Here is a 22,780-nt window from a genome sequence, read left to right on the forward strand (position 1 = left end):
ACTAGAATTTTTAATGAAAATGGTGGAAAATTTCATCAGGTCTGGCAGCACCTGTGTGGAGAGAGGGAATTATCTCTTCTAATGGGCATGACGCTTCTTCAGAGCCAGAATGAAATGAGTTCAAACAGTGAGCAGCCCTTTCACAGACTCTGTGCGTGGCTCTGAAAAGAGCCTTTGGGTTATTAGATTAAAGAATGGCCGCTTCACTTGGTCTTCGAGCCCGCAGCGGCGCTGGTTTTCTTGGGCAGCAGCACGGCCTGGATATTAGGCAGCACCCCGCCCTGAGCGATGGTCACCCCTTCCAGCAGCTTGTTGAGCTCCTCGTCGTTGCGGACGGCCAGCTGCAGGTGTCTGGGGATGATGCGGGTCTTCTTGTTGTCCCGGGCCGCGTTACCGGCCAGCTCGAGGATTTCAGCCGTCAGATACTCGATTACAGCAGCCAGATAGACCGGGGTTCCGGCACCCACACGCACAACATAGTCGCCCTTTCTCAGGAGCCTGTGAACACGGCCCACCGGGAACTGCAGTCCAGCGCGAAAGGAGCGATACTTGGCTTTGGCTTTGTCCTGGGCTCTACCGCCGGTCTTTCTACAATCTTACACACACTTACACCACGAATGAAGAATTCCTCCCGCACACACCCTTCCTCAAACTTCTGGGGAATGCAGTCGGCCGACTTCTGAATGGTCAAGGTGTTCGGAATCTCATTGGGTGGCTTTTGTAACAAATCAGAGAGCAGCTTATTTCACCAACCAAAAAACATCAAAAAGAAAAAAAACAAAATACCGCGGATGCTGGAAATCTAGCCAAAAATAAAAATACCTGGATAAACTCAGCAGCTCTGACAGCATCTGCGGAGGGGAATACAGAGCGATCTGATGAAGAGTCATACGGACTCGAAGCGTCAACTGTATTCCCCGCCGCAGATGCTGTCAGACCTGCTGAGTTTTTCCAAGAACAAAAAGAAAATGGACCGTAGATTGAGCCAACCTGGCAGAGCTGAAACGGTTTTACAAATTGAACATTAGCGCCAATGTATTTGAGTGTGGCTGAAAAAAGAGACATGTCAAAGCTTTTCCTTCTGCAATCAAACAGGACACTCGCAAGAAAACCAATGTAAGGGGAAGACAACAATTTATACTGATAGAGAATATACTTCAGGGTGGAAAGTGACGGTCTCAGGCCCGGTCATGAGCTTGTGTGATACACAGCGCGAAATGATCTGATCAGGGTAGCCATTACCCTGCAGGATGCCTTTGATGAGCCCGATTTCAGCATCAAGCTTGCACGGTGAACAAATGGCTCGGACCCGATTCACAAAGTTGCCGATAAGACTAATCTTACAGAGCGTGGGACTGTAAGAACCCCAACGCGTATTTTAACCAGTGTAGAGAATTGTGGTCTGACCACGGATAAGGCTGAAAATAAATCACTCCTGCGATGGCCAGGAATCGACCCGGGTCAACTGCTTGGAAGGCAGCTATGCTCACCACTATACCACCATCGCACACTTCTTCAAATTACAGTCAGCATTTATAGTACCGCAAAACACACTATATCTTTGGCATCTTGTGTCTGATTGATAAACTGTTTTGCAATAATTCTCACCATGTTTATGTTGTTTTACACACATTTAAAATTTCCCCAAAGAAGTTACCTCTTTGCACGTCTCACGTGCAGCCAGCAGATGGCACCAGTCCACAATATATTGGCTCCTGCTGTTTCTGTGGACACATCGAGACAGGAAAAGGTCTGTTGCTGCCCGGGGAACGGGCCGTGAAACAGACAAAGATAGTGACCAACTACAACGGCTCCATGTAGATATCCACAAAGTTCCGAACAATAAAAAAATGCAACTTATCCTGGAAGGGATGATGAAGTTCTCTCTGAAATAACTACACCAACACCTCCCTTAAAATAATTGATTTGCTGTCACTAATTCAATACCATTGCTGACTGGTCTGGATTTAAAAGATCCGGGTTTCAAACGATAGATAAACAAGATGTTCCATTAATGGTGCCCAGAATTCGAAAACAAATCAGTTCGAACAGGCAGGAGGCGGAGCTGGATGATCACAGACTCTGTTCTGTCTGTCACTCAGTCTCCTCCCCGCCCCGCCTCTCACTCTCTGTCCCGTTCTCAGTCAGGTCGGGGCGGGTTATTTAAAAGAGGAACTTGAAGCAGCTCGTCTCTCATATTCTGCAGTGATCTGAGTGAAGGTTCATCATGTCTGGCAGGGGGAAAGGAGGCAAAGGACTGGGGAAAGGCGGAGCAAAGCGGCACCGCAAAGTGCTTCGTGATAATATCCAGGGCATCACCAAACCAGCAATCCGCCGCCTGGCTCGCCGAGGCGGTGTCAAGCGGCTCTCGGGTTTGATCTATGAGGAGACTCGCGGGGCGCTGAAGGTTTTCCTGGAGAATGTGATCAGGGATGCGGTCACCTACACTGAACACGCCAAGCGCAAAACGGTCACTACCATGGACGTGGTGTACGCTCTGAAACGCCAGGGCCGCATTCTCTATGGTTTCGGCGGCTGAACAACTCGAACCTTTCTACCAAACACACAACAAAGGCTCTTTTCAGAGCCACCCAAAACGTCACATTAAGAGCACTGACCTGGGAACGGGAGCGAGAAATCTCAAACTGTAACTGAATGAAAAGCAGCTTTAGCATCATTTCATTCTCTTTCTGTCACTAGTTCATTAATTAAGGATGTTGATGTTTTAAGTGGGGAGTGCAGCGGTCTATTACCTCCCCAGACCCCACTCTCCCACTCCAATATAGTGGAAGAACGACTCACCCCATTTTCGCTTCAATATCTATTAAACCGTGACATGAATAAAACCCATACAGTTCATGGTGTTTATGTGGGAGACCCGGAACTGTCGGTAGTCATGGTGATTTCGCCCATCAGTAGGAGCTTTCTACCCGCCTGTTATAAACAGATCAGGTAAAGATTCCGAATTGAAACCGGGTTGAAAGGCATGTAGAGCCAAAATGAGACTTTTCTCAGGTTTTATACTGGTGTCGTTTGCAGCGAAGCTAGTATTTTTAATGAAAATGCTGGAAAATTTCATCAGTTCTGGCAGCACCTGTGTGGAGAGAGGGAATTATCTCTTCTAATGGACATGACGCTTCTTCAGAGCCAGAATGAAATGAGTTCACACAGTGAGCAGTCCTTTCACAGACTCTGTGAGAGGCTCTGAAAAGAGCCTTTGGGTTATTAGATTAAAGAATGGCCTCTTCACTTGGTCTTCGAGCCCGCAGCAGCGCTGGGTTTCTTGGGCAGCAGCACGGCCTGGTTATTAGGCAGCACCCCGCCCTGAGCGATGGTCACCCCTCCCAGCAGCTTGTTGAGCTCCTCGTCGTTGCGGACGGCCAGCTGCAGGTGTCTGGGGACGATGCGGGTCTTCTTGTTGTCCCGGGCCGCGTTACCGGCCAGCTCGAGGATTTCAGCCATCAGATACTCGAGCACAGCAGCCAGATAGACCGGGGCTCCGGCACCCACACGCACAGCATAGTCGCCCTTTCTCAGGAGCCTGTGAACACGGCCCACCGGGAACTGCAGTCCAGCCCGGGAGGAGCGAGACTTGGTCTTGGAGCGAGCTTTACCGCCGGTCTTTCCTCTTCCAGACATTTCACAATTTCACAAACGCTTTCACAGGACTGAAATCAATTGTTGGGCAGCAAGTGTCTAAGTGTCTGTATCATTGGGACAGGAATTGTTGCAGCGCCTGTTACTATGAACAGAAAGTGTCGGAGTGACATTATTTTCAGTTTGCAGTCATCTTGTAGTTGCAGAAATAAATTGATTTCAGCATGATGGGAGGATTGCTGATTCGGTTCTTATTTGTCATCAAAGAAAACTGAGTTCGATTACAGTGAATGCATAACTCAGCGTCTTCAGTAATATTTCAAACAGCAAGTTCCCGATGTATAGAAATACCCACCTTTCTCCCTTTTGTCTAATATATTTGGTGAATAGAAATCTATCAAAGTGAGATTTAAAATTGAAGTGCTGTTTCCGGAAGGGAGCTCTGAAATTCTCATCCCCGTTTGTCGATAGAGATGGTTTCGAATTTCACCTCCGGAAAGCTCTGAATGTTTTACTGCCCCCAGTGCCGCCAGCTCCTACCCCCCACCCAACCTCTCCCATCCTCTAACTCCTACCCCCCACCTCTCGCACACACCAATCTCCACCTCCACCCCGCCTCACCTCCTGCTCCAGTACCTGGATTGCCAATCATTGGAAACAGTTCCTCACTCTGACACGATCGCCTCAACATCTCCGAACCGTCGGTGGAATTTCTTGTTAAACAGGGAAGAAGGAATTCCTTTCGAAGTGGTTTGGATGAAGGGGATGTTCTGTGTTTTTATTTCAGGAATTTACCAGCGATTGAGCGAAGGTCAAGGAGCAAAGATGTAGAGAGGACAAAAAAAATGCAGCGACATTTTGAGGAGAGGTGCGGACAATAGGAACTGACTTCATGATCCAAAATCAATCTGAGATCCCGAGGCCAAGGTTCTGGGAATCAGTGGATCATTCAAAAATCCAAGAGACATAAATGCAGCACCGTTTTTATGGACAAGGCATTATCCGGCTGGAAGGAATGGTAGCCTGGTCCGAATGGATCAGGCGTCTGACTTCAATGTACATTATGGTGTAATCAGAAGATAGCAGTTTCGTGTCCTGTCTCGTTGCTTCATACAGAAATCTGGTGGAACGTCCAGTAAACCAGGTTCCCACTCGTCAGCTGCAAGTTCTGCTTTTTCATCCAAACAATGCGGAGCTCTTTCTCAGAATGTATTTCCTTGTTACCTGGTGCATTCATCCCTCACACATCTTTGGATTTTGTTCCGTTACTAAGAAATCCACAATATATGACTAATGTCGAGAAAATAATGATATTTCCAATTGAACAAAAGGTTTTGCATTAATCAGTTTAATAAAATGCTGCGGAGGGAATTCCAATTTCCTCATCAAGCGGCTGAATGATTCGCTGAATGTTCAGTTGTTGTTTCCAGGGATGAAAGATGATGTCACTGGTCTCGGAATCCAGAGGCCCAGGCTCATCTCTGGGGGCAAGTGTTCAAATCCCACCGTGGCAGCTCGTGGAATTGAAATTCAATTATTTCATGATTCTTGAATTGAAAGCTGGTCTCTGTAATGACGGCCATGAAACTATCGTCGATTGTTGTAAAAAACCATCTGGTTCACCAATGCACTTAAGAGGAAACAGTCTGCCGTCCTGACCTGGTCTGGCTTACATGTGACTCCATGCACATGGGGATATGGTTGACTCTTATCTGCCCTCGGAAATTACTGAGCAAGCCATCCAGTTCGAGGGAGATTAGGGAAGGGCAGGAAGTTCTGGCCGTGCAATTGACGCCCACAGCCCACAGAAGAAGAATAAATAACAAAAAAATGCAATGCGTGGTATACAAGGACGAAAGGATTGACAGTTTGGATCTTTATTCTCTTGTAATAACAAGGCTGAGGGGTGGCCTAACGCTTGTATTTCAAAAAGTGAAAACAATATTTCATGGGATGTGAGCGTCGCTCGCAAGGCCAGTCTTTGTTACACATCCCAAATTGTACTTGAACTCCGTGGATTTCTCAGCGGGCAGTTAGGAATCAAACTCATATGTAGGTCCGGCCAGGGAAGACATCAGTGAACCATCACTGAGATTAGCGTTTAATTGCAGGTTTTAATTATTGAGTTTAATTTCCACCAGGAGCCATGTTGGGAAATGAACCCAAATCCCCGGAATATTTCTGCTCCACTAACTCCCCTTAGAGAGAGATCGAAATATTAAGTCGAATGGACTCTAAATCGAATCCCCAAGTTATTGTTAACAATAAAATCGCAACGGAGATCTTAGAAGAAAACTCTATGCAATCTGCCCTCAGAACTTGGGTTGGAGGATCAGATCAGTGATTCCAGGCAGACCTTCTGCAAAATCACCCCTCCAAGGAAGAAACAGTTGATGAAACAACGACCCAGGTGGGATTCGAACCTTAACGTGCAAAAAACAATGGATTTTTATTCCATCACCTTAACCTCTCGGCCAGATCGGCACAAATTAAACCCCCTTCTATACTTTTTGCATTCATGAACTGTTGAAATAAATGATCCTCTTTGGTACAGGCCCTGAATATTCGGCCAGATGTGTAAAGGTGGAAATGTAGTTTCTGCCATTAACATAAATGCCAATCACATCAGATCAGGGACTGTTGTAAACCGACTGATGTGAATCACTTCAACCTGATATCAAACATCTACACAGTGTGAAAATCCAGCGCTGAAAGACCGGAACTTACAAGCATTTGGTTGCAAAAGAAACCCTTCCCAGCTCACTGCAAGCATCAGAACACAGTTAAAATGTGGTAAATTGAAATGAAACTTTGGGGTTCCCAGCTCTGCTTGCCCTTTCAGTCAAGATTGTAACTGAGTGCAATCAGCCTCCTACCTGAATCCACACGGAGGGAGTTGCCTTATTTGACGCATAGGGATAAATTCAGAGTCTCATGGCACGGAGAAACGTTCTTTAAACTTGACATTCATTTTCATCACGCGTGTTGAAGTGATGCATTCCCTGCAATGACTTCCCGGGTGTTCAAACCTGGTCCTGATTTCCGGAACTGCCACCACCTCGAGCGCGAAAAAAATTACTGCATTAAGGTGCCCGATGGGCTCGTCCGGGAATTGAACCCGGGACCTCTCGCACATTAATAAAATGAAAATCCCAAGGCGTGAATCATGGCCGGAGATCAACAAGCCACCTGTGCTACAAAGTGCAGTCAAGGGATCGTTTCATTGTCACCCATAGTGTATGAAACAAAAGCGAATTACTGTTCCTGCTGGAATTCTTTTGGAATGTATTAGAAACCCCGGGGACGACTCCAAACAGTGCAGAGTTTCCCGCCTTATTTCCATGAACTTTCAGTTTTGCTGGGGTTCCTTGATGCCCGCACTAGGTCAAATGCTTCCCTGAACATAAGTCAACACTTGAACCTCACGGCTTGAGTTCAGCTGTTTCTCCATGTTTGGACCAAGGCTGCAAAGAGGGCAGAATGTGATTTGAAAGATGCCATACATGGTTTGGTTGAGTGGTCAGAAAATTGGCAAATGGAATTCAATCCCAGAAAGTTTGGGGTAATGCATTTGGGGAGGGCAGACAAAGAAAGGGTACACTCAATAAACGGGAGAATATTGAGACAGGTTGCGGAAGGGAGACACTTTGGAGTGCATGTCCACATTTCCCTGAAGGTGGCAAGACAGGGGGACAAGGTGGTAACGGAACATTTTCCTTTATTGAACGAAATATTGAATACAAAAACAGGGATATAATGCTGGAAAACTATAAAACGCTGGTTAGGCCACAGCTGGAATTTTGTGCACAGTTCTGGTCATCACATTACAGGAAGGACACAAATGCTCTGGAGGGAGTGCAGAGAATATTTAAAAGAATGCTACGAGGGCTTGAAAATTGCAGCTGTGAGGAAAGATTGGATATTCTAGGGTTGTTTTCTTAGAACAGTGGAGGTTGAGGGGGTGACCTAATTGAGGTGCAAAAAGATTATGAGGGACCTAGATATGGTAAACAATAAAGACTTGTCTTCCCTAGCTCAGGGGTCAATTACCTGGGGGGCATAGATTTGAGGTGATTGGCAGAAGGATTAGAGGGGACACGAGGAATATCTTTTTCACGCAGAGGGTGGCGGGTGTCTGGAATTCACTGCCTAAATCGGTGGTTGAGGCTGAAACGACCAACTCATTGGAAAGGCACTTGAATCTGCGCCTGAAGCGCTGTCACCTGCAAAGCTACGGACCAGGTACAGGAAAGTCCGATTAAAATCAGCGGCTCGCTCTTTTTTTTGGTGGCACAGACATGACAGGCTGAATGGCCTCTTTCTGCATCGTAATGTTTCCATAGTGTCATGGCTTCTGTGGTGTTGCCGAGAGGGTAAGGCGATGGACTGTTGGTGAACTGTGTTTTACACGCTCTCGTTCGAATCCTGTCCTTATCGATGTTTCCATTGATGCTTGGCTGTGTTCGGTGTCGCTGCCGGTAGTTGTGTTAATGATATTTATGATTTTACTATGAAGCTTTCCGAATGGTCTAATTGTTATTTTGATCACGTCTCAATCACAGCGATTCTCGGTAATGTAGATTTAACCCTCGTTCAATTGTTGGTCTCATTAATAATACCCCATAAATTAATGACTGCGCTTTGTTCTCAGACGCGTTTATATTCGGCCCCTTTCCCTGGCTTTGGAGAGAGAGATAATAGAGCGCAAATGCGTCAGTTTCCAGTTCTGGTCAAGTTTGGCCTCAATAATCGATCAGTTCATTTCCTATCAGCCCCGGTTGTGCAGGAACCTTCAGTCACAACGCTGGCAAATTTACACCAAAAATGTTCACTTTTGATTCCCACGAATATCTAAAATATACCGTCCGTTTTTAGAGATATGAAAATGAGACTTTCTGCCGGCTGGTTAGAGGGTTTCAAAAAGGACTGAAATTAACCGAAATGGATCCCGGATTCTAAAAGCGAATCTGGAACTTGGTATAAAATGTGAAATAGTCCCATCTCGGACCGATATTGGCAAAATTTTTTCGTCAGATAGAGTTAAATATTAATGGGATTTTCTATATGAAATCTATTTATTGTTTTATAAATATATCGGCGGTTTTTTCCATATCGAATAAAAAGAAAAGTTTGGATTCTGTAAATTTGGCGCCGTTATTTTCGGCTTGTTTTAGATACAGATAAAGCCAGGACGAAAATCAGAAACGGACAGATACAGACAAACTGTAGACAAGGGAAAGAGAGAGCGAGATTAAGTGCATCCAACATTCCCATACTAAATGCCTATTTCCAATTAGTACGGTATTGTGTCCTTTATTCGTTGCATAACATTTTGGCGGGCTTTCAGCATTTGAAATAAAAAAGGTTGGAATCTGATAATTTGGCACCGTTATTTTCCGCCCTCACTCCGTGGAGTCTCCGGATTGGTGAGTTCAGTAGATATCAGGTTGGTGATATGAACAACATTATGAGACGCAGCACAAAGTGACCAATCAGCAATGCCCGCAGCACCATTCATCCCGAAGATATAAGAGAAGCGAATGTTAGAGGATTTCCTCATTCTCTGTGAAAGTGTTTGTGAGATTGTGGAAATGTCTGGAAGAGGAAAGACCGGCGGTAAAGCTCAGTCCAAGGCCAAGTCTCGCTCCTCCCGGGCTGGACTGCGGTTCCCGGTGGGCCGTGTTCACAGGCACCTGAGAAAGGGCAACTATGCTGAGCGTGTGGGTGCCGGAGCCCCGGTCTATCTGGCTGCTGTGCTCGAGTATCTGACGGCTGAAATCCTCGAGCTGGCCGGTAACGCGGCCCGGGACAACAAGAAGACACTCATCATCCCCAGACACCTGCAGCTGGCCGTCCGCAACGACGAGGAGCTCAACAAGCTGCTGGGAGGGGTGACCATCGCTCAGGGCGGGGTGCTGCCTAATATCCAGGCCTTGCTGCTGCCCATGAAAACCAGCGCTGAGCGCTCCCAGAGGAAGTGAAGCGGCCACAATGTGATCTAATAACCCAAAGGCTCTTTCCAGAGCCACTCACGGGAAAGGGCTGCTCACTGTCAGGAGGGTCAGAGATGGAGTTATTGTAACGGTGGATTTATCTGTTTCTGATTTGTTATCTTGTGTTTTCAGTTCCCGCTCTGGATAGCGCTGTTTCTCTGCTCACACATCTCCCGCTTTTGTTAGTGAACTATTTATGGACAGGATATCAGAAACAATCATTCTGTAAATCCATCAATGTCAAAAATACCGAATCTATTCGATGCAATTACGAGAGCGACATGAGGAAATTCACAAGCGGGTTTCACAGCGAGTGTTGCGCCCGGACAGGATCTGATTCAATTGCATCTGCCCGCACGCAGTCTGTGAAAAGGGCTGTCTCCGATCTCAATTGCTCATATAGGCAGCATTTTCTTTACTTCCCATGGGGGTGGGACGGTTTAAATTCTATGCCGATTACTTACGAGATTCGAGTCTGAGCGGCCGAATTAATTTCTGTTCTAAACGCCGGTCACAGCTCTTTCATTATTTGATTTAGTGGCTCTTAAAAGAGCCGTTGTTGTGTTTGGTGCTTAAGCCGGGTTTTAGGCGCGTTCCCCGCGGATGCGGCGGGCCAGCTGGATGTCTTCGGGCATGATGGTAACTCGCTTGGCGTGGATGGCGCACAGTTTGGCTTCCTCAAAGAGCCCCACCAGGTAAGCCTCGCTGGCCTCCTGCAGGGCCATGACGGCCGAGCCCTGGGCGAGCAAGACGCTAAAGTCCTGAGCGATCTCTCGCACCAGGCGCTGGAAAGCCAATTTGCGAATTAGCAGCTCGGACCTCTGGTAGCGGCGGATCTCCCTCAGAGCCACAGTGCCGGGTTCGTAGCGATGAGGCTTCTTCACTCCGCCCGTGGCTCGAGCGCTCTTCCGGGCCGCTTTGGTAGCCAGCTGTTTGCGGGGAGCTTTCCCTCCAGTCGATTTGCGCGGTGTTTGCTTGGTCCTGACCATTTTCTGAACCGATTACAGTCTGGCCTACAATCCGCATTTTTAAACTGTGTGAGGAACCGCCCCGAACAGTAATTGGCTGGAGCCCAAATTGAGAGTTCCAATCAAACACACGCACATCCCACCTCGCGTTCCGAGGTCTCTGCTCTCTCTGTGAGACGGTGGGTGGCTCTTAAAAGAGCCTTTGTTGTGTGTTTGGTAGAAAGGGTAAAGTTGTTCAGCCGCCGAATCCATAGAGAGTGCGGCCCTGGCGTTTCAGAGCGTACACCACATCCATGGCAGTGACCGTTTGGCGCTTGGCGTGTTCAGTGTAGGTGACCGCATCCCTGCAATTTCGATGTAAACTCGTTTCTTTGCTGCTTTGATCGCGCCCTCTCAGTCGAGCGCTGACTTCTTCTCTGTGTTTCCAGTAAAATCATGAAATAAGCGAAAAAATTGCCTTAAATTCTCTCTTCAGGGCTAAGCAGGGGAGCAGCGCGATCCTATGACAGGGAAATCTTGTGATTTTACACAAGAATGACTCGGAAATCTGGCGCTGAGGCCGGACACACAAACACAGTGACATTAGTCTAACCCGCCCGCCCCTTTAACACACTCTCGCTGATACAATGTTCACATCTACACACTGACAAGACAAACTGTGTCTCAGAATTACAGCTCCCAGGACAGGATTTCCTCTTCTCTCGGCCTGAGCTGTGGATTCTCGGGAATTCATTGTAGGTTCCCAGCTCAGTAACTGTTAAACCCTCTGAGACCGGAGCTGCTCAAAGTGTCTGTTCCCCAGGTTCAGGGGACTGCAGCCAATCACAGCTATGCCTGGGTTAAACTGTAACTGGTTTAAATTATTATCTTGTTCACAAGCAGAATTATTTTTGATCATTTAAAGATACAGATTGTGTGCACTCAGCCACGAAACAACAGTATCCCGCCTTCATGTGGAGTTCAAGAGAGAGGGGGTGGAGGGATTGACAGAGACAGAGTGAGTGAGGGCGGTGAGACTCAGGTAATGCAACAGTTGCAAAAATCCGAGTAAACTCTGGTTTTACCCAGAAAGATTCTCATGAAGAGGCAGAAGCTGCATTCTCAGATCTTAATGATATTGTAACAGAGACATATTATTAATCCCACACGCAGGAACAGTTCTGCATTTTGACAGAAAAGAGGCAGTATAAACATGATAGTCCAGTTCTAAAAATTGTGCAAGGTCAGAGGGACTGAGAGTCTTTAGATCATTGAAGGAGACAGGAGATTTTGAGGGTGTAGTTTGGAAAGCAGATGGGATCTTTGCTTTAATCAACAGAGGTACTGAGCATAAAAACAGGAACATTATGTTTAACCTTTCTAATGCTCTGGTTGGACTGCAACTACAATATTGCATCCATTTCTGGTCACCACACTTTTGGAAGGATGTGAGAGTCTTTGAGAGGGTGCAAAGAAGATTTACTAGAATAGTTCCAGGCATGAGGGATTACAGTTGCAAGGTTTGTTTGCGGAATCTGGAGCAGCTCTCCTTGAAGCAACCGAGATTGAGGGTTGGTCTGAGTGAGGTGTACAAGATTATTACAGGTTTAGATCAGGTAGACAAAGGAAACCTGTTCCCATTCTTCCCTGGCCACGGGGGAGGTGCCAGATGACTGGAGAACAGCTAATGTGGTTCCTCTATTTAAGAAGGGTTGTAGAAATAAGCCAGGGAACTGCAGGCCAGTATGTCTCACGTCATGGTTAGGGAAACTATTGGAGAAAATTCTGAAGGAGAAAATCTATCTCCACTTGGAGAGGAAAGTTTTGATCAGGGATATTCAGCATGGCTTTGTCAGAGGGAGGTCATGCCTAACAAATTTGTTTGAAATTTTGAGGAGGTGACCAGGTGTGTAGATGAGGGAAGTGCAGTTGATATAGTTTTTATGGATTTCAGCAAAGCCTTTGACAAGGTACCACATGGGAGACTTATAAAGAAGGCAAATACACATGGGACACAGGGTTATTTGATAAGGTGGATTCAAAATTGGCTTCGTTGTAGGAGACAGGGTGATGACAGAAGGCTGCATTAGTGATTGCAAGTCAGTGTCCAGTAGCATACCACAGGGATCTGTGCTGGGTCCCCTATTATTCATCATTTATGTAAACAACATAGATGACTATGTGGGCGGTAGGATTAGTAACCATCCTCTGTTAATTACTTTCCCAACTAAGAGAAATATTTGCTGCCACTCACAAACTTATCTGATTTATCATTTCAGTTTGCAGGCATTAACATTGGAATCTCGCTTCCTGTAAACACTTCAATCGGCAACAAACATCTCAAATTGCATTTGTTCACACAAGAACACGAGCTGCAATTGCTGCAAACACACACCAGTGGAGACCAGCCCATTTCTCACAAAGAGCGGGCACAGTCTGAATGTTCTTCTCTCGTTCACTATCACTCCATCATTACCTGAGTATGAAATTCTGGGATGGAAAATAGAGTGAAGTTGATATTTATTAGGCGCTTCCTCCCGCGTTACAGTTTATGCTAAAATGGCAGACAGAATTCCCAGAATGCTCTGGGTGATTTCAAACGGCCATTCTCGATCAGAATGGCCGCACTGCGCAAGCGCACCAAATCGTAAAGGAAATCCTGTCTAGCCGCGCATGCGCAAGGAGCTTGATCGAGCGCAGCCTCAGTAACACCGAGTCTCAGCGGTTCTCAGAGCCCGAATGAAAGCCGCCGGGCCCGTCGGACGTGCGGCGGGGGACCCGGGGGACGGCATTAGATCCCCTGGTCTTTCTGATATATATTGTTGACCGACTGCTTGGTGTATGGGACACCATTTCAAAATTTGCGGATGACATGAAACTTGGAGGTATTGTGAACTGTGAGGAGGATAGTGTTAAACTTCAAAAGGACACAAGCATATTGGTGAAATGGGCCGATAAGTTCGACCTCAGAATGACCCGGGGCCGGCCCTGGGGAGCATGCGCACTCTCAATGCCGGGGAAGTCAGTGCATTTGATAGAGCCGTTTCTGGGATGCAGGGAATTGTGGGAACTGCAGTCACCATGGGCAGATGTTAGTAAGTGTTTTATTGCAGGTTGATTGTCAGTAACTTGAAATGTGAACGTTTCTTTCTGCACATTTGCTGTCTGATGTGCTGTGTATTTCCAGCATTTTCTCTCTTTATTTCAGATTGCCACTATCCACATGATGTTGTCAGTGAATTGTTGCAGGTGTTGCTCACAAAACCAAGGTCAGAAACTCAAACTGACAATTGAACACTTTTGAATCAGAATGGATGTTGGACATGGAAGTCGATCCTCGCTTACTTTGAAGGTATGTTCTTGTTGGCTGTTTTAGAACTGGAGAGTAGAGAGAGGAGAAGGTGGTGGGTTTAACTGCGAGCACTTTTGAGAACAGTAGGGCCCAAGCATTTCTGATATAAGGTCATTTACTGTTTCTTGTATAGTAACAGAGACTGACAGGAAGTAAATTTCACATTCACATGTAACAGCAGAGATTGACAGATGGTGTTAATTCCACCCACACTCATATATTGTAAGAGAGATTGACGGAAAGTTAATTCATCGAATCATAGAATGATTACAGCACAGACAGAGGCCATTCTGCCCATTATATTCTATGCTGGCCTTCTGAAGGAGCAAATCACCTCTTGCCACTTCACCGCCTTTTCCACATAGCCCTGCACATTTTTCCTTTTTGGATAATAATCCAATTTTCTCTTGAATTCCTTAATTGAACCTGCCTCTACTACATTCTCAGGCACAATAACAGAGACTGACTGATAGAGAGTTAATTCCACACACTCAGTAACAGAGCCTGACAAATTGTTTGTTTATTCCTCACTCACACACAGTAACACAGACAGACAAATATGAGAGTGTGGAACTAACTCTCTTAATTTCTCTCAGCCTCTGTTGTTGTAAGTTAATTCCTCACTGAAATATTAATGGAAATTGAGAGGTCTTAACTCCACTCTCAGATGTCAGAACAAAGACTGGAAAAGAGAATTCCACACTCACAGCAACCAAGACTGAGCGATAGAGATAATTCCACACTCACATACCGTAACAGAGACTGACATGAGTTAATTCCATATTCTAATACACCTAGAGGCTGACAAAGAGTGAATTCCGCACTCATATACAGTATCATAGGCTGCTCGAGAGATAGTTCCACTCTCAACCGTAACAGAGACTGACAGAGATGTAAATTACACACTCACATTCAGTAAGTGATGGACAGAGAATCAATTCCACACTCACATGCAGATAAGGCTGAGTTAATTTCACGCTGAAATACAGCAAAAGAGACTAACAGACAGAGGGTCAATCCCACACTGACAAATTAAAAATATAAGAAAGAGAAGCAGGAGGAGGCCATTCAGCCCATCGGGCCAGCTTCACCATTCAATAAGACCATGGCTGATCTGATTGTGGCCTCAAACCCACTCTCCCACCTGCCCTATAACCCTTGACTCTCCTGCCGATGAAAAATCTGTCTAACTCAGCATGAATATATGCAATGACCCAGCCTCCACTGCTCTCTGAGGTGGAGAATTACAAAGATTAAGGACGCTCTGAGAGAAAAAATTCCTTCCCATTTTTGTCTTAAATGGGAGATGTTTATTTTTAAACTGTGCCCTTTGGTTCTATTTTCCCCACAAATGGAAACATCCCTCTCAACATCTACCCTGTCAAACCCCCTCAGAATCTTAGTTGTTTCAATGAGATCACCTCTCATTCTTCGAATCTCCTATGCAAATCAGCCCAACCTGCTTGAACATTCCTCATGAGACAACTCCTTCATCTCAGGAGTCAGTCTAATCAAACTTCTCTGAAGTGCCCCTATGCAGTTATATCCCTCTTTAAATAAGGAGACTCCAACAAAACACAGTACTCCCGGTGTAGTCTCACCAATGCTGTGTAGCTGTAGCAAGACTTCCCTACTTTCAGACCCCCCCACCCCGGAATAAAGGCCAACATTCCATTTACCTTCCTATTTACTTGCTGCAGCTTCACATTAACTTCTTGTGATTCATGTACAAGGAGATCTTGATCCCTCTGTACTGCAACATTCTGCAGTCTCTCTCCACAGTATCGAAGGAGGCCATTCGGCCTATCAAGTCTGCACTGGCTCTCTGAAAGAGCTTTCTACCCAGTCCCACTCTCCTCCCTTGTCCCCGTAACCTTGCACGTTCTTTCCTTTCAGGTAGCAATTGAATTCCCTTTTGAATATCTCAAGCAAATCTGCCTCCACCACCCTTTGAGGACATTCGTTCCAGACTCCAACCACCCTCTGGGTGAAAAAAAAATTAAATTTTAAATTAAACGTTTTGAGTCTCTCTCATATCACATTTAATCCTTTTGCCAATTATTTTGAGTCTGTGCCTTCTAGTTCTTAGTGTTCTATTGAGTGGGAACAATTTCTCATTATTTACCCTGTCCATACCCCTCTGGATCTTGAATACATCTATCAAGTCTCCTTTCAGCCGCCTTTTCTGCAGGGAAAACAATCCCAACCTCTCCCATGTATCCCCATAGCTACAATTCTTTATAGAATTATAGAAACATTATGGCACAGAAAGAGGCCTTTTGGCCCATCGTATCTACACCAGCCAAAAAATAAGCTACGCAGCCTAATCCCACTTTCCAGCATTTAGTCCGAAGGCTTGCAGGTTACAGCACTTCAGGTGCAGATCCAGACAACTTTTAAATGAGCTGAGGGTTTCTGCCTCTTCTACCCTTTCAGGCAGTGAGTTCCAGAGCCCCACAGCCCCCTGGGCGAAAAACATTTTCTTCATCTCCCCTCGATTCTTTCCAATCACTTTAAGCTTATGCCGCCTAGTCACTGACATCTCTGCTAAAGTAAATAGGCCCTTCCCATCCACTCTATCCAGGCCCCTCACAATTTTGTGCATCTCAATCAAATCTCCCCTTTGCTTCCTGTGTTCCAAGGAGAACAACCCCAATCCATCCAATCTTTCCTCATAGCTGCGATTTTCCAGTCCTGGCAACACCCTCATAAATCTCTGGACTCTCTCTACTACAATTGGATCCTTTCCGCAATGAGTTGACCGGAACTGCACACTACTCAAGTTGTGGCCTAACTAATGTTTGACGTAGTTTCAGCATAACCTCCCTGCTTTCATATTCTATGCCTCAGCTAATAAGTGAAAGGATTCCATATGCCATCTTAACCACCTTATGAACCTGTCCTGCTACCTTCAGGGATCTGTGGAAACTCACTTCAAGGTCCCTCACTTCCTCAACACCTCTCAGTATCCTCCCATGTATTGTGGCCTTGCATGAGACTCCAGACCCACAGCAATGTGGTTGATACTTAAATGCCCTCTTAGGGATGGTTTATAAATGCTAGCCTAGCCAGTGACACCCACATCCCATGAATGAATAAAAAAAATACATCACCTCACACTTCTCTGGGTTGAATTCCATTTGCCACTTTTCTGCCCACCTGATCAGTTCATTGATATCTTCCTGCAGTCTACAGAAATCCTCCTCGCTATCAACTGCTCGGCCAATTTTTGTATTGTCTGCAAACTTCTTGATCATTCCCCCTACATTTATATCCAAGTCATTTATCTTGGAATCATTCTTGTGAATCTCCTCTGTACTGTCTCCAATGCCTTCACATCCTTCCTTAAGAATGACACCCAGAACTGGACACAGTACTCCAGATGAAGCCTAAAAAGTGACTTATACAAGTTCAACATGACCTCCTTACTCTTCACAGAATCACAGAATCTTGTACTCAGTGCCCCTATTAATAAAGCCTGAGATTCTATATGCTTTATTAACTTCTCCCTCAACATGCCCCACAATCTTCAGTGATTGATGTACATATACAATGAAGTGCCTCTGTTCCTGCACCTCCTTTAAAGGCTGTCCCTTTATTTAATACTGTCTCACTATATTTTTCCTACCAAAATGAATCACCTGACACTTCTATGCATTGAACTTCAGCTGCTACTTGCCTGCCCAATCCACCAACATGTCTTTGTCCTTTTGGAGTTCAAGACTATCCCAATCACAGTTGACAATGTTTCCAATCTTCGGATCATCTGCAAATTTTGAGATTTCTCATCTCGCTGCACACCACAGTCTAGTCCATTAGTATATATATCATTTGAATAATGTTTTGTTTTTCTATTCTTCCCATCAATGTTCCCCACATTGTATTCCATCTGACAAATGTTTGCCCACTGACTTAACCTTTCTATATCCTCTTGCAGACTCTTTGTGTCCCCTCACAGCCTGCTTTCCCACCTATCTATGTATTGTCTGAAAATTTGGTGATGCTCTCTCCATTCATCTGAGTCATTAATATAGAATGTAAATAGCTGAGAACCCGGCACTGATCCCTGTGACTCTCTACTGGTTGCAGTTTGCTAACTTGAAAGTGACCCACTTCCATAGAGTAACAGAGACTGACGGATGGAGAATTAATGACAATCACATTATTATAGATGGACAGAGAGTGAATTCCACACTCAGACAGTAACAGAGATTCACAGTGTGTTAATGCCACACTAAAGTAAACTATTGGAGACTAAAGGATAGAGAATTCATTCACACTCACATAAAGTAACAGAGACTGTCAAAGAGAGAGTTAATTCCATATTCAATTACACTCATCGAGAGAAAGAAATGCTGCACTCATATACAGTACCAAAGGCTGACAGTTAATTCCACTCTCACATGCAATAACAGAGATGAACAGAGAATTAATGCCCCACTTACATACAGTAATATAGAATACCAGATACAGAATTAATTCTGCCCTCTCACACTAACAAAGATGGACAGAGAGATAATTCCACACTGAAACTCAGAAGCAAATACTGACAGATGAGAGTTCATTGTGCACTCACACACAGTAATGGAGATGAGGGAGATTTAATTCCACATTGACATACAGCAATAGAGGCTGACAGATACTGAATTAATTTCACACTCAGACAGACTAATGTTTAATGATAGGTAGAAAGTTATCATAATTCTGCCCTGAAACAGCAACAGAGATGACGGATAGGGAGTTAATTGTGCAGATTGACTGATATTGGGGATTAATTAATTCCACATTCACATACAGTAACAGAGATGGGCAGAGAGAGAGTTAATTCCACACTCTCATTCAATAGCACTGACCTGGTTCTCACTTGAAGAATTCATCTGACATACATCATATGCTTCATTGTTTCATCATATTTCCTATCTTCCTCATCATCTCTGTGATTTCCCTGCGTATTTGTTCCTCTATCTCTCTCACCACAACTCCATTTTTTTCCCTCTCTCTCTTTTCTGAACACTTTGTAGCCTTGAATATGAACCCGATCCTCACCATTTTTAAACCACGTTTCCATCATTGCCCCCACATCATTTTCCCACATGGCTCTTTGTGCTTCTAGCTCACCAGCTTTATTCACCGCTCTTTGTGCGATTACGCACATACATTGTAAACCTGTCCTTGTATTCCTCTTAGATTCCTTCTTCATCTACTCCTATCTTATATGGTTCTACTTCCTTTTCTAGTTATTCCTCTTTTCTACTTCTATATACTGGGGCTCACCCCCTGCCAGTTCAGTACAAATCCCCCCCAACCATATGAATGACCCTCCCCATGAGGGCATTGGTCCCAGTCTTGTTAAGGTACAACCTGTTCCTTTCGAATAGGTGTTTCCTGTCACAGAACTGGCCCCAATGTCCCAAGAATCTAAAGGCTCTCCCACCTCCTGCACTGGCCTCAAGCCATGTATTGATGCTCCCTATTTCTTCCTACATTTCTACTCTCACTATCACGTGGCACTGGCAGTAATCCAGAGATTACTCCCTTCGACATCCTACATTTTAACGACCTCCTGAGCTGCTGAAATTCTGACCGAGTGACCTCAATACCTGTCCCCCCTGTGTCATTGATACTCTGGCTCACTCCCTTCCCCCTGCGGAATAATCTGCACCCTCCCCATGATGTCCTTTACCCTGGCCCCAAGGAGACAACACACCATGTGGAACAGAAAAGCCTGTCTGTCCGCCTGACTATGAAATCTCCAATAATGACTGCGTTTCTACTCTTTGCTGTTCCAACCTGTGCAGTTTCTTGCCCATTGATGCCATGGTCTGGACTGCACTCCTTCAGGGTGTCACCATTCCCAGCAGTCTGCAATTCTGAGTACCAGTTTGACAGTGAGAACAGTGACTGTGGGAGATAGAGGTTAAAATAGAGGGACTTCGGGAGGAAGAGGCTAAAACAGCAAGAGTTCGGGAGCAGAGAGGTTAAAACAGTGAGACTTTGGGAGAGTGAGGCTAAAATAGAGACTTCAGGATAGAGAGAGAGGTTAAAACAGATTTCGGGAGAGAGAAAGGTTAAAACAGAGAGTTCGGGAGAGAGAAAATTTAAAACAGAGACTTCGGGAGAGAAAGGTTAAAACAGCGAGACTTCGGGAGAGAGAGCTTAACACAGACAGACTTCGGGAGAGAGAAAGGTTAAAACAGACTTCGGGTGGGAGGTTAAAACAGGGAGACTTCGGGAGAGAGGTTAAAACAGCGAGACTTCGGGAGAGAGAGGTTAAAACAGAGACTTCGGGAGAGAGGTTAAAACAGAGACTTCGGGAGAGACAGGTTAAAACAGAGACTTCGGGAGAGAGAGGTTAAAACAGAGACTTCGGGAGAGAGAGGTTAAAACAGAGACTTCGGGAGAGAGGTTAAAACAGAGACTTCGGGAGAGAGAGGTTAAAACAGAGACTTCGGGAGAGAGAGGTTAAAACAGCGAGACTTCGGGAGAGAGAGGTTAAAACAGAGACTTCGGGAGAGAGAGGTTAAAACAGAGACTTCGGGAGCGAGAGGTTAAAACAGAGACTTTGGGAGAGAGGTTAAAACAGAGACTTCGGGAGAGAGAGGTTAAAACAGAGACTTCGGGAGAGAGAGGTTAAAACAGAGACTTCGGGAGAGAGGTTAAAACAGAGACTTCAGGAGAGAGGTTAAAACAGAGACTTCGGGAGAGAGAGGTTAAAACAGAGACTTCGGGAGAGAGAGGTTAAAACAGAGACTTCGGGAGAGAGAGGTTAAAACAGAGACTTCGGGAGAGAGAGGTTAAAACAGAGACTTCGGGAGAGAGGTTAAAACAGAGACTTCGGGAGAGAGGTTAAAACAGAGACTTCGGGAGAGAGGTTAAAACAGAGACTTCGGGAGAGAGGTTAAAACAGAGACTTCGGGAGAGAGAGGTTAAAACAGAGACTTCAGGAGAGAGGTTGAAACAGCGAGACTTCGGGAGAGAGGTTAAAACAGAGACTTCGGGAGAGAGGTTAAAACAGAGACTTCGGGAGAGAGAGGTTAAAACAGAGACTTCGGGAGAGAGGTTAAAACAGAGACTTTGGGACAGAGAGGTTAAAACACAGACCCTTCCGGAGGGAGAGGTTAAACAAGCAAGACTTCGGGAGAGAAAGGTTAAAGCAGCGAGACTCAAGTAGGAGTAAGGGTAAAATAAAAGGAAGAGTCCATATTCGATTTAGTTAAGTTATGCCTGGGGAGCTCAGTGCTGTGATTTGCACATCCTGCGCTATGTGGGAAATCCTAGACTCTCCCGGCGGTCTGGATGACCATGTGTGCAGGAGGTGCCTCCGACTGGAGGAACTCGAGCTCCTGGTTTAGCAGCTTGAGCGGCAGATGGGGGCACTACGGTGCATCCATGAGGCTCAGAGGCTCATGAATAGCACGTTTCAGGACGTGGTCACCCTGCAGCTGAAGGAGGTGCAGGCAGAGAGGGAATGGGTGACCACCAGACAGAAGAAGGGCACCAGGCAGGTAGTAAGGGAATCCCCGAGTGCACCACACTTGCAAACTGTTTTTCGGTCATGGAAAACGGTGAGAGTGACGGTTCCTCTGAGGAGGCCAACCAGAGCCAAGGCCATGGCACTGTGGGTGGTCCAGCTGCTCAGTGGGGGAGGACAGTGGCAATAGTGGGAAGGGATTCATTAGTGAGGGGACTAAACAGGCGCTTCTGTGGCAATAGGCGTAACTCCTGGTTGGTATGTTGCATCCCAGGTACAGGGTTAAGGATGTCACGGAACAGCTGCAGGGCATTCTGAAGGGGGGAGGGTGATCGGTCAGAGGCCATGGTTCATGTTGGGACCAATAACATAGGAAGAAAGAGAAATGAGGGCCTGCAAGCAGACTTTAGGGAATTAGGTGGGAAATTGAAAAGCAAGACTTCAAAGGTGGTAATCTCCGGATTACCCCGGGTGCCACACAGGAGTGAGTATAGGAGCATAAGGATAGAGCAGATGAATGCGTGGCTGGAGAGATGGTGCAGGTGGGAGGGCTTTAGATTCCTGGGACATTGGGACCGTTTCTGGGGTAGTTGGGACCTGTACAAGTTGGACAGGTTCCATCTGAACAGGAACGGGAGCAGCATCCTCACGGGGAGGTTTGCTAATGCTGTTGGGGTGGATTTAAACTAAATTGTTAGGGGGATGGGATCCTGAAAAGTTGTTCAGAGGGGAGAGAAGCTGAGATGGAATGAGAAGTTAAAACACTAGTAAGTGAGTCTGAAAGGCAGAGGAAACATAGGCCACTTCTGAAAGAAGTGAGTTTAGCAAGGCTAAGTGGAATGTATTTTCATGCAAGGAGCCTGAGGAATAAGACAGATGATCTGAGGGCACAAATTGGCAAGTGGGAGAATGATATCATAGCTATGACCGAGACCTGGCTGAAAGAAGGGCAGCTCAACATTCCTGGTTATAATGTATTCAGACATGATAGGGGGAGACGGGGGTGTAGGTGGATAGAAGAGGAAGGGGGTATTGATCAAGGAATCAATTATAGCAGTGAGGAGGGATGATATCATGGAAGGGTCATCAAATGAGGCCATATGAGTAGAATTAAAAAACACAGAAGGGGCAAACATGCTGTTGGGTGAGAGAGAGGGAGATAGAGGATGAAATATGTAATTAAATTTCAGAGATGTGGAAGAATAATAAGGCAGTAATAGTCGGGGATTTTAACTACCCAAACATAACTGGGATAGTTTCAGTGTGCAAGGTAGGGAGGGAGCAAAATTCTTAAGTTGCAACCAGGAGAACGTTTTTAGCCAGTGCGTAGAAAGCCCAACAAGGGAGCAGGCAGTTCTGGACCTAATATTGGGAAATGAGCCCAGGCTGGTGGAAGGCAGATCAGTAGGGGAGCATTTTG

General features: G+C 45.7%; 2 protein-coding genes across 3 annotated transcripts in view; one reads left to right on the forward strand and one right to left on the reverse strand.

Moving 5' to 3' along the window:
- The window catches only part of LOC144670298 (uncharacterized), a 940,207-nt gene that overhangs the window by 551,819 nt on the left and 365,608 nt on the right, over nt 1–22,780 (forward strand). The window lies entirely within an intron of this gene.
- On the reverse strand, nt 10,175–10,579 carry LOC144670436 (histone H3, embryonic-like). The gene has a single exon (XM_078532924.1). It carries the CDS (start codon nt 10,577–10,579, stop codon nt 10,175–10,177), a length of 405 nt encoding a protein of 134 aa, XP_078389050.1.

Source organism: Cetorhinus maximus, chromosome 31 (assembly GCF_964194155.1).
Source record: "Cetorhinus maximus chromosome 31, sCetMax3.hap1.1, whole genome shotgun sequence".
Lineage (NCBI taxonomy): Eukaryota > Metazoa > Chordata > Chondrichthyes > Lamniformes > Cetorhinidae > Cetorhinus > Cetorhinus maximus.